The 12,226-nt window shown below is 42.3% G+C and overlaps 1 protein-coding gene across 4 annotated transcripts in view; it reads left to right on the top strand.

The window, feature by feature from the left end:
• Positions 1–12,226, top strand: part of taf1 (TAF1 RNA polymerase II, TATA box binding protein (TBP)-associated factor) — a 152,246-nt gene that overhangs the window by 91,611 nt on the left and 48,409 nt on the right. For all 4 annotated transcript variants that reach the window (XM_080187541.1, XM_080187538.1, XM_080187540.1 and 1 more), the window contains 4 exons: positions 2,565–2,684; positions 2,913–3,088; positions 6,641–6,882; positions 10,097–10,310. In XM_080187541.1, coding sequence (XP_080043667.1) covers positions 2,565–2,684; positions 2,913–3,088; positions 6,641–6,882; positions 10,097–10,310 — 752 coding nt within the window. The remainder of the gene's footprint in view (positions 1–2,564; positions 2,685–2,912; positions 3,089–6,640; positions 6,883–10,096; positions 10,311–12,226) is intronic.

The following is a 12,226-nucleotide window of genomic DNA, read 5'->3' as shown; positions in this document are numbered from 1 at the left end:
TATTCCAAATGTGGTCTCACCAACGTCTGGTATAGTTGCAGCATAACCCCACGGCTCTTAAACTCAAACCCCCTGTGAACAAACTAACACACTATAAGCCGCCTTCACGGCTCAATTCACTTGAGTGGCAACCTTCACTTCAGATCGGCCATGGTCTTGTTGGGTGGCGGGGCGGGCTCGGGGGGCTGGGTGGCCTGCTCCTGCTCCTATTTCTTATGTTCTTATGTTCAGAGAAAAATGTCATCAGATGGCTCATTTCATGTTCATAAGGGGTACATCATTGGGTCGACGGATTACTGGAAGTACCCAGTCTGCGTTACTCTGCACTGTTCCTATGAAATTATAATGGGGGTCAAAATTCATAGGCCTGATCAGACACTTACTTCTAAGTGTCTCTGGGCTGCTGCCAGTGCCCAGTAATAGCAGGGATAAAAATAATGAGATCCTACAGCTGAATGCGTGGCTGAGGGATTGGTGCAGGACAGAGGGTTTTAGTTTTGTAGACCATTGGGAAGTCTTTGTGAGGGAAGGGCACCTGTACAAGTGGGATGGGGAACATTTAAATGGGAAGGGCACACATATTTTAGCTGGGAGGTTAGCTGGAGTGTTTCAGCAGGATTTAAACTAATATGGAGGGGAGGGGTGGGGAGGAGACAGATAGCTCAGTAGGCACTGGGATTGGGAGCGAGTTGGGTGACAGGGTAAGTCTAGATGATAGGAAAATCTCCCAGGAGAAGGAGGATCCGAGTGGGCCTGGGGGTCTTCAGTGCATCTGTTTTAATGCAAGGAGTGTGACGGGTAAGACGGAATGTGGAACTGAGCCACAACAGATCAGCCATGATCTTATTGAATGACGGGGCAGGCTCGAAGGGCTAGTTGGCCTACTCCTGCTCCTATTTCTTATGTTCAGAGATCTGTGGATATGAACCCCAAGATCTCTGTTCCTCCACATTCCTCAGAACCCTGCCGTTGACCTTGTAATCCGCATTCAGGTTTGTCTTACCAAAATGAATCACCTTGCACTTATCACCTCTGCCACTTTTCTGCCCAGCTCTGCATCCTATCAATGCCTCTTTGCAGCCTGCAAGAGCCCTCCACCTCATCCACTACTCCACCAATCTTGGTGTCATCAGCACATTTACTAACCCACCCTTCAGCCCCCTCTTCCAAGTCATTGATAAAAATCACAAATAGCAGAGGACCCAGCACTGACCCTTGTGGTACACCGCTGGTAACTGGCGTCCAGTCTGAAACTTTTACTCCCACCACCACCTTCTGTCTTCTATGAGACAGCCAGTTACTTATCCAATCGGCCAAATTTCCTTCTGTCCCGCACCTCCTTACCTTCTTGATGAGCCTGCCATGGGGAACCTTATCAAATGCCTTACTAAAATCCATGTATAGGACATCAACTGCTCTACCTCTGTTTACACACTTAGCTACCTCCTCAAAGAATTCAGTTAAATTTGTGAGGCAGGACTTACCCCTCACAAAACCGTGCTGACTATCCCGGATTAAGCTGCATCTTTCCAAATGGTCATAAATCCTATCTCTGAGGACCCTTTCCATTAACTTACCGACTACCGAAGTAAGACTAACTGGCCTATAATTACCAGGGTCATTCCTGTTTCCTCTCTTGAAGAGAGGAACAACATTCGCCACTCTCCAGTCCTCTGGCACAATCCCCGTGAAAAGTCTGACAACACCTGGTTTTAGTCCAACCGATTTATTTGATAGTAAACGCACAAGCTTTCGGGTTAGTCCCTAACCCGAAAGCTTGTGCGTTTACTATCAAATAAATCGGTTGGACTAAAACCAGGTGTTGTCAGACTTTTTACTGTGTTTACCCCAGTCCAACGCCGGCATATCCACATGACAATCCCCGTGGACAGTGAAGACCCAAAGATCAAAACTAAAGGCTCCACAATCTCATCCCTTCCCTCCCAAAGTATCCTAAGATGTATCCCATCTGGCCCAAGGGACTTATCCACCCTCAAGTTTTTCAAAATTGCTAATACATCTTCCCTCAGAACATCTACCTCCTCCATCCTATCAGCCTGTATCTCTCACACATCCTCAAAAACATGGCCCCTCTCCTTAGAGAACACTGAAGAATAGTATTCATTCAACACCTCACCTATTTCTTCTGACCCCATGCACAAGTTCCCACTACTATCCTTGACTGGCCCTAACCTCACCCTGGCCATTCTTTTATTTCTCACATAAGAATAAAAAGCCTTGGGGTTTTCCTTTATCCGACCTGCCAAGGACTCCTCATGCCCCCTCCTAGCTCTCCTAAGCCTTTTTTTTAACTCAGTCCTAGCTACCTTGTAACCCTCAAGCAATCCAACTGAACCTTGTTTTTTCATCCTTACATACGCTTCCTTTTTCCTCTTACCAAGACATTCAACCTCCTTTGTGAACCATGGTTCCTCGGCCATTTCCTCCCTGCCTGACAGGGACATATCTATCAAGGACACGCAGTATTTGTTCCTTGAAAAAGGATGTAAGTTGTCTCAGTAAATGAAAACATTTAGTGAACCAATTTCCAATTAAATATCCAGGATGACAACCAGCCTCAACCTGTGAAGAAGACGGTAACAGGAACAGATGCTGACTTGCGGCGCTTATCTCTAAAAAATGCTAAACAGCTCCTTCGGAAGTTTGGAGTACCGGAGGAAGAGGTAAGTTTTTGAATTACCAGCACAAAGTTCTTTTCCTTGTCTGCTCTGGAGCAGAAGGTGGGGTTGGTTTTGATTTTCAGCATTCTTTTGGATTTCAGATTTATTTGTTAAATTCTATTTGTTTCATAAATAAATCATTGCAATGATGTAAGAGGCTGTACTGGTGTATAAAGCAAACTTCACAAAGTTGGCACATTCATTTGATTTTTCAATTAATTTTTACAACAGATTAAAAAGCTTTCTCGATGGGAAGTTATTGATGTTGTGCGAACAATGTCGACAGAGCAGGCCAGATCTGGAGATACTCCCATGAGTAAATTTGCCCGTGGCTCACGTTTTTCAGTTGCTGAGCATCAGGAGAGGTACAAGGAAGAGTGTCAGCGAATCTTTGATCTTCAGAACAAGTAAGACTATATCACTGTTGATTATAACATGACTATGACCTTCCATCAACACTGGGACCACATCAGCCTTGTAGTCCACCAAAACTGCTCTTTTAAACATATGAGCAAGGAGCACGAGTAGGCCATTCGGGCCCTCGAGCCTGCTTTGCTATTTAGTAAAATCATGGCTGATCTGATAGAAACCTAATATCTGCATCCTGCCTACCCTGTCCACCATAACTTATCAATCCCCCTTGCTGATTAAAAGTCTGTTCACGTCTACCTTAAAAATATTCAAAGACTCTGCTTCCAGCAACTTTTCAGGAAGAGAGTTCCAAAGACCCATGACCCATGGGAGAAAATCTTCATCTCGTCTCTGTCTTAAATGGGTGATCCTAGTTCTAGATTCTCCCATCAAATGAAACAACCTCTCCACATTCAGCCCACAAGACCTCTTCAGATCTTTCAATTCCATAGAAATTTACCTCTCTGTTAAAGCCACATGAGTGGAATGCTCTCTCAGAATACCACACCAGTAACAGTGGTATATAATTCATTTAAAACTAAAGTAATAGTGATATATAATTCAATCAAAACTAAATCAGTAAAATATATTTTAAGTGTTATTCAGTGCTTCAGTTGATATCAGTGTCTGATTGATAGTGTTAAGTGCTAGCTAATTATAATTACACTAGTCAGTATCCCACCCTATTGACATTTTAACATTGACCAGTGTGGAGTTGAAGCCCTGTCTTCATGTTGAGGCTGTCTACTATTGTAATATATGACTCTGCCATCCTGCTAAATGATAGACTCAGAACAGATCTAGGACCTCAAAACTGGGCATCCATGAGGTGCTGTGCATTATCAACAGTATTCCTCACAATAACCTCATGGCTTGGCATATTCCTCACTTTATCATTACTATCAAGTCAGTGGATCAATCCTGTTTCAGTGAGGAATGCTGTGGAAGATGCTAGAAACAGCAGCAGATTTACCAAAAAATGAGGCATCAACATGGTGAAACTATAACGTATAAATGTTAAAAAGTGACTCAGCATGCTATAGAGCCAAGTGATCCCATAGACAATGGATCAGATCAAAGCTCAGTGTTCTTGCCTTATCCAGTCATGAATGGTGGCAAATAATTCAACAAAGAGGTTCTTATGAATATCTTCATCCATGATGATAATAAGGTTCAGTACATGACTGCAAAAGACCAGGCAGAAGCATTCGCAAACATCTTCAGTAAGAAGCACCAGGTGTATGATTCATCTTGGACTGGTCCTGAGGTCTACAGCACCATTGATGCAAATTTTCAGCTAATTCAATCACTTTACCAGATGATCAAAAAGCATGAGTGCAGCGAATTCAGCAAAGGCTATGAACTCTAACAACATCTGTCTGGCGCTGAAGATTTGTGCTCAAAAGTTAGCCATGCCTCTAGCCAAACTAGGATCCAGACGATTATAGCAATCTGTATGCAGAATTGGCTCAGTGGCACGGGAAAAAATAATTGTTGACGTGTGCTTTTGTGACTAGAAGGCTGTTTCCAATGGGGTTTCACAGGGTTCAGTACCAGGATCCTTGCTTTTTGCAGTATATATTAATGACTTGGACTTAAATGTATATATCATGATCAAGAAGTTTGCAGACAACACAAAAATTAGCTGATTCTGAGGAGGGAAGTTGTAAATTCCAAGAACTATTAGTGGATTGGCCGGGTGGGCAGAACAGAGGCAAATGGAGTGCAACCTTGAGAAGTCTGAAGTGATGCCTTTGGAAAGATCAGACAGTTTACACTGTAAATAGGAGAATATTGAGAGGTATAGAGAAAGTGAGAGACCACAGAGTGCAAGTCCATTCATCCCTGAAGGTAGCAGAACAGGCTGATGAGATGGTTAGGAGGACATAGAATACTTTCCATTATTAGCTGAGGCATAGGATTTAAGAGCAGGGAGATAATGCTTGGGCTATATAAAACACTAGTTATGTCACAACTTGAGTACTGCGATTGAATAGGCTGGGGTTGTTTTCCATGGAATTGAGGAGGCTGAGGGTATATTTGATTAAAGTGTGCAAGGTTCAGAAGGGCCTGGGTAAAATGGATGGAAAAGACCTATTTCTCTTACCAGACACTAGATTTAAGGTAGTCTTTAGAAGGATTAGAGGGAAGTTAAGGAAAATTGTTTTCATCCAGAGGGAATGAAATTCGCTGCCTTAAATGGTAGTAGAGGTAGGACCCTCAACTCATTTTAAAGGTGACTGGATATGCACCTGAAGTCCCGCAGCCATCAGACCTACAAACCAAGTGTTGGAAAATGGGAATTGGTTGGGTGGCTCATTGTCCAGTGAGTGCAGACACGGTGGGCTGAGTGACCTCTTTCTGTTCTGTAAACTTGTCTACATTTCCTAATTATCTAAAAAGGAATGGGAGTGGCAACACATGAATTGCTTCTTGGGAGAGCCAGCATGAGCACAGTGGCCCAAATGGCCATATTCTGTGCTGTGACAATTCTGTCAGTCGAGTGTTGGAACAAAAAAAAGTTCCCAGGGCTTTCAAATTCTCTACCAAAGGTGATTTCATTTGAAATTGGACCTCAAAATCAGAACTAGAACTTTAGATCCATTATGTATTCTAATATAACAACGTTATCTCTATTATTAATACCTGATATTGATGGCAAAGCAGTTTGATATGAAGTCCAAATATGCCTTGTTTTCAAATAGTGAATGGTTGGAATACTTTCCTGTTGCATTTTGCAGTGAAAAGTAATTCTATCAGTTTAATGGTCGCTTCTGCGGGAACCATGTGATATCGATGTGCTTTTAAAATCACATGGAATAACACCCATACTTTTATCAAATACTGCTGCTTGCATTTTACATCTAACTTTATTGGAGTTTGTTCGGACATTATTCTTTTAACTCCTAAGTGTGGAGGATTCTGAATGAAGAAGAATTACTACATGTAGGGTTGTGTTGATTTTTCACATTGGAAGTATGTTCCCATCTGGCCACTCACTGAGCCTCAAAGACAGCTCTCCTTTTTATTTCAAGCAAAAACAGAAAATGCTGGGAAATCTCAGCAAGCATAACAGCATCTTTGGAGAGAGAATAGAGCCAACATTTCAAGTCTGGATGACCCCTCGTCAGACCTTTTATCTCTTTTTTATTTGTCCATTTTATGCAAAAAGTTGAAATGAACTGTTTCTTCTTCGCGTGGCAGAACCTTTTGTCTAACATGGAAATGGACCCATGCCGAGTAGAGTATTGCTATCTAATGTGAAAGTATGCCTCTGAAGTATGTCACCAGTGCCAGCTACTAACTCTTCTTTTTTCCAGAATAACTGATGAGTCAATTCAGTTCCCAAATGAATTACATTACACCATCATACTTATGCCAAAAGAGGATGTGGGCTGAACTTCAGTGTCAGTATCATGATTGGGCTGAATTCTAAGCTGGTTGGTGACAAGCTGGTTTGATAATTTAGTTTGAAACTGACAAACTTATTTTTCATAAAATTGAAAGTATAATTCCAGAGCGTGTGAAATTTCTTTATTTACTTTCAGAGTGCTGTCTTCAACAGAAGTTCTCTCTACAGACACCGACAGTAGCTCAGCAGAAGACAGTGATTTTGAGGAAATGGGAAAAAATATTGAAAACATGTTGCAGAATAAGAAAACAAGCTCGCAGCTTTCACGTGAGCGCGAGGAGCAGGAGCGCAAGGAACTTCAGAGGATGTTGATGGGGGAAGAAATTGGGAGTGATAAGGATCGTGACAAAAAGGAGAAGAAGGACAGAAAAGGTTCATGTGAGTGGCATTTGCTTGGTATTGCTGCAGGACAGGCATCATTTTATTAACTACTCAGTAAGATTTAGCTGCAGCTATATGTGGGCAGGCGCTGCAGGAAGAGAGTCTGAAACCGAATGCTGCAGGAATTGGGACTGAAGGCAGGTGTTGCAGGGTGTGACTTGGAGGGTAAGTGATGAAGCTTAGAATGGCAAATTAAAATTCAAAGGCACCAGAGTGCAAATGTTGATTGAGTTTGGGGAGTCTGTGATAAGTTTCTTGACTACAAATGTATAATGATCTCAGTACTGTGTTGAACCTATTAAACATTAATGACAGGTGAGCAGAAATGTGAAGTCGCTGTAGCTAAGTCATTTTGCTGCAAAGTACGAATTATAAAATAATGGGATTTTGTTTGAACCATTCAGTACATTAAAGTTTGGTGTAATAGACAGAACTGCTTGGTGTTGGGCAAAATGCTCCTTTTTGCACCAAGGAATTGATTAAATGAAGAATAGTTGTCTCATTGACTGTAGTGTGGTTGACTGAAGACGCACCATGAGAATAGAAATAATAATACAGATAGTGAGATCTTTCTGTGATCTTTATACATATTCTCAATCAGCGATGTTCTATTATTTCACACATTAGGTTTCTGTCTTGTAGGAATGCAATTCCATGGGTATCAGCAAATCTGATACTTCGCAGTTCTTCACGTTTTCCCCAGAACTTAAGTGTTGGGAAGCATCATAGCTGAGATAAGTCCTATTTGCACCTAGCCTCCACATGGCTGAGATCACTGGATGATGATTATAAGTGGAAACCTCTGCTGTCTCAGAGACAAACTACAATCCAGTCCTTGAGCATAACATCAGGAACTTCTTGTGGTGCCATCTTGACTTTTGGCTAAGTCTGAACGAGTGACTGCTGCAGGAGCTACATCTGTGAACATAAGATGAGGATAGAATTGGGCCTAATAAACGATAGTAAGAAGTCTCATAACATCAGATGAGTGGGAATTCTGTTCACAAACAGGGCACATAAAGACACAAACTCAATTTACAAAATAACGGTTGGAATGCGAGTCTTTACAGGTAATCAAATATTAAAGATACAGACACTGTGAGTGGAGAGAGGGCCAAACACAAGTTAAAGAGGTATGTATTGCCTCCAGCCAGGACAGTTAGTGAGATTTTGCAAGCCCAGGCAGGTCATAGGGGTTACAGATAGCGTGACATGAATCCAAGATCCTGGTTGAGGCCATCCTCGTGTATGCGTAACATGGCCATCAGTTTCTGCCTGGTGATTCTGCATTATTGTGTGGGCCGCCTCGGAGAATGCTTACCCAAAAAGCAGAGGCTGAATGCCTGTGACCGCTGAAGTGTTCCCCAACTGGAAGGGAATAGTCCTGCCTGGTGATTGTTGAGCAGTGTTCATTTGTCCATTGTCATAGCTTCTGCATTGTCTCCCCAAAGTAGCATGCTTGGGGACATCCTTGCCTGCAGCATATCAGGTAGATAACATTGGCTGAGTTGCAAGAGTATGTACCGTGTACCTGGTGGATGGTGTTCTCACATAGATAATGGCATCCGTGTCAATGATCCGGAACATCTTGCTGTGGCAGTGTTGTGTGGTTTCATGGTCACTGTTCTCCTGAAGGCTGGGTAGTTTGCTGTGGACAGTGGTCTGTTTGAAGTTGTGTGGTTGTTTGAAGGCAAAGAAGTGAGGGTATGGGGGTGGCCTTGGTGAGATATTTGTCTTCATCAATGACATGTTGAAGGCTCCGGAGAAGATGTCATAGCTTCTCCGTTCTGGGGAAGTACAGGACGACGAAGGGTATGCTGTCCGCTGTGTCCCGGGTTTGTCAGCCCACCTCTACAAGACGTGCTGGATTATCGATATGGATGCCATCATCTCACGTGAGAACACCATCCACCAGGTACACGGTTCATACTCTTGCAACTCGGCCAATGTTGTCTACCTGATGAGCAGAAGGAAAGGATGTCCCCGGGCATGGTACATCGGGGAAACAATGCAGACGCTACGACAACAGATGAATGAACACCACTCGACGATCACCAGGCAGGAGTGTTCCCTTCCAATCGGGGAACACTTTAGCAGTCATGGGCGTTCAGCCTCTGATCTTCGAGTAAGCATTCTCCAAGGCTGCCTTCACGACACACGACAACGCAGAATCGCTGAGCAGAAACTGATAGCCAAGTTCCACATACGTGAGGACGGCCTTAACTGGGATCTTGGGTTCATATCACACTATCTGTAACCCCCATGACTTGCCAGGGCTTGCAAAATCTCACCAACTGTCCAGGCTGGAGACAATACACACCTCTTTAACTTGTGCTTGGCCCTCTCTCCACTCACATTGTCTGTACCTTTAAGACTTGATTAACTGTAAAGACTGAGATTCCAACTATTGTATTGTAAATTCAGTTTGTGCCTATATATGCCCTGTTTGTGAACACAACTCCCACTCACCTGATGAAGGGGCAGTGCTCCGAAAGCTTGTGCTGCCAAATAAACCTGTTGTACTTTAACCTGGTGTTGTGAAACTTCTTACTGTGCTTCCCCCAGTCCAACGCTGGCATCTCCACATCTTAGTAACAATAACATGGTCATGCACAGTTTAACAATTAGATGCTAACGGCCATCTGTGCCGTAGAACTGTATTCTTGCCTTTGGCAGTATGGGACAGGAGTGAATATCAGTTGGATTCTCCAGTTTATATAGAATTGTTAGCCACACCATAACTTATTCATTATGTTGTTCCTTACTTATATAAAGCACGATTTCAAAGCATTTTATTTGTCTTTTTAAATTCATGTGTTTATCTGTGTGTTGGACGTGAGTGCTAGAGAATGCATCTCTAGTGTTGACATTAAACTTTAAGGACACTTACAGTGATTGCAGAGTGAAGCTACCTTAACACAGCTCAAACAGTGTACCTCAGTTGAATACTTTCTACTGCAGCAGCCATCCAGTGGCCTCTCATATGAGACATAGTTTAATGTGCTGTGGCCGGTGCCCATTAAGAAATGATTTGAAATTGCCCAAACCTGTTTTATACAGTCAGTGAGTGTCCTTCAGGTCTGAGCTGAGAGGTCAGAATCTAGGCTGCTGGTACATCCAAATGCTGTTTTTTTTTCACTTTTATGTTAAATGCTACATGACTGTTTGACTTGAGCTTAAATAATGTGAGAACATTGTTGATTCTTTTTAGCTTGCAGCACCCCTACACCTGGAGTATTTCACAAAGATGATGACACAGCCTCTGTTACCAGCCTTAACTCCTCAGCAACAGGACGACGACTTAAAATTTATCGCACATTCCGAGATGAAGATGGAAAAGAGTATGTGAGATGTGAAACTGTCAGGAAAGCTGCAGTAATTGATGCATATGTTAGAATACGGACAACAAAAGATGAAGACTTTATGTAAGAGGAATATTCACTGCTTTTCAGTTACACTGTTTATTGTCCTGTTAGAACGCTGGAATTTACATTTGAGACTGAATAACACCCGTCTTTTAAAAAGGACATCAATAAATATTCAAGACATTAATTCTTTAGATACATTGATGACAAGCAGAATACAGAAGGCCAAATGGGGTATTCAGGGTGAGCACTAAGATTATCCTGAAAACTCTCCATTAACTAGGGCTCAGTGGGAGCACTGTAACCTTTGAGTCCAAATGTTGTGGTTTCAAATCCCATCACAAAGACTTGAGCACACAATCCAAGTATAGTGTTGAGTGAGTGCTTCTTTGTTGATGGAATCATTATTTGAATGAGATGATGAAAATGATAAACTGAGGCCCTTGCTGCACTCTTTGGAAGTAAGATACAATGTTACTATTTCCAAGAAGTCTTCTGGCCAATATTTATTCTTCAACCAATATCTTTATATGGTCATTATCTAGTTTAGTGTGCAAATTACCTACCACGTTTCCTACATTACAGCCCCAACTGCGCTTCAAGAGTAGTTAATTGCCATTAAGTGCTTCAGAATATAACTGGTTATAAATATAAGCCTTCATTTCATACTTTTTTTCAATCTCTCTCACCTATAAAACCTTCCTTAATTAAACTTTGCCTGAGTGTTCTTTTGATTTTGATTTTATTCAATAATGCTGCTGTGAAGTACCTTGAGATGTATTAGTACATTAAAATTGCTATACAAGACCATGAGATATAGGAGCAGAATTAGGCCATTTGGCCCATTGAGTTTGCTCCACCATTTGATCATGACTGATCTGTTTCTCTACCCCATTCTCCTGCCTTTTCCTCATAACCTTTGATCGCTTTACCAATCAAGAACCTAGCTATCTCTGTCATAAGCACACTCAACGATTTGACCTCCGCAGCCTTCCGTGGCAATGAATTCCACAGATTCACCACTGGCTGGCTGAAGAAATTCCTCCTGATCTCTGTTCTAAAGCGTTGTCCTTTTACTCTATGGCTGTGCATTGGATGAAAAGCCTCTCCTTCTAATGGAAACATCTTCTTCTCAATGCCCACTCTATCCAGGCCTTTAGGTATTCTGTAAGTTTCAATAGGATTCCCCCCACACCCTTCTAAACTTCATTAAGCACAGACCCAGCAGCCTCAAACAGTCCTCGTACACTTAAAGCCTTTCATTCCTAGGTTCGTTCTTATGAGCCTCCTCTTCCATGTACCTAACGACTGAGCTTCCACACCTCTCTGGGGCAGAGAATTCCAAATATTCACCACCCTCAGAATTCCTCCTCATTCCTCCTTAAGATATGGGGCTCAAAATTATTCAGTGTTCCAAATGTGGTCTGACCAGAGCCCTATAAAGCCTCAGCAGTACATCTCTGCTTTTGTATTCTGTCCTCTCAAAATGCATGTAACTTTGCATACAAGGCATAAGAAATCTGCACAGGAGCAGGCCACTCAGCCCTTTGACCCTAATTTGCCATTCCGTGACACTGTTGCTGATCATCCACTTCAACACCATTTTCCTGCAATATTCTTGTATCCATTGATGTTTTTAATTAGTAAAAAGCTACCAATTTCAGTCTTCCATGTTCTCAATGACTTAGCCTCCACAGCCCTCTGGGGCAGAGAATTCCAAAGATTCACCACCCTCAGAAATTCCTCCTTATCTAAGTCTTCTGGTTCTAGAGCCCCCATTCCTTGAGCCGGGGATACATTCTTCCTGCATCTACTCTGCATGTTAGATTGGACTTACCAAAGCTAATTGTTGGAAGTTTCAGTGACTCGTGAACAAGGACACCCAAGGTCCTTTTGAAGTTCAATATTTGCCAGCCTCTCTCCATTTAAGAAATACTTATTTTTGTTTTTCCTACCAAAGTGGATAGCCCCACATT

Source organism: Carcharhinus amblyrhynchos, chromosome 4 (assembly GCF_965287045.1).
Source record: "Carcharhinus amblyrhynchos chromosome 4, sCarAmb.v2.hapA, whole genome shotgun sequence".
NCBI lineage: Eukaryota > Metazoa > Chordata > Chondrichthyes > Carcharhiniformes > Carcharhinidae > Carcharhinus > Carcharhinus amblyrhynchos.
This window is presented reverse-complemented; position numbering and strand designations above follow the sequence as displayed.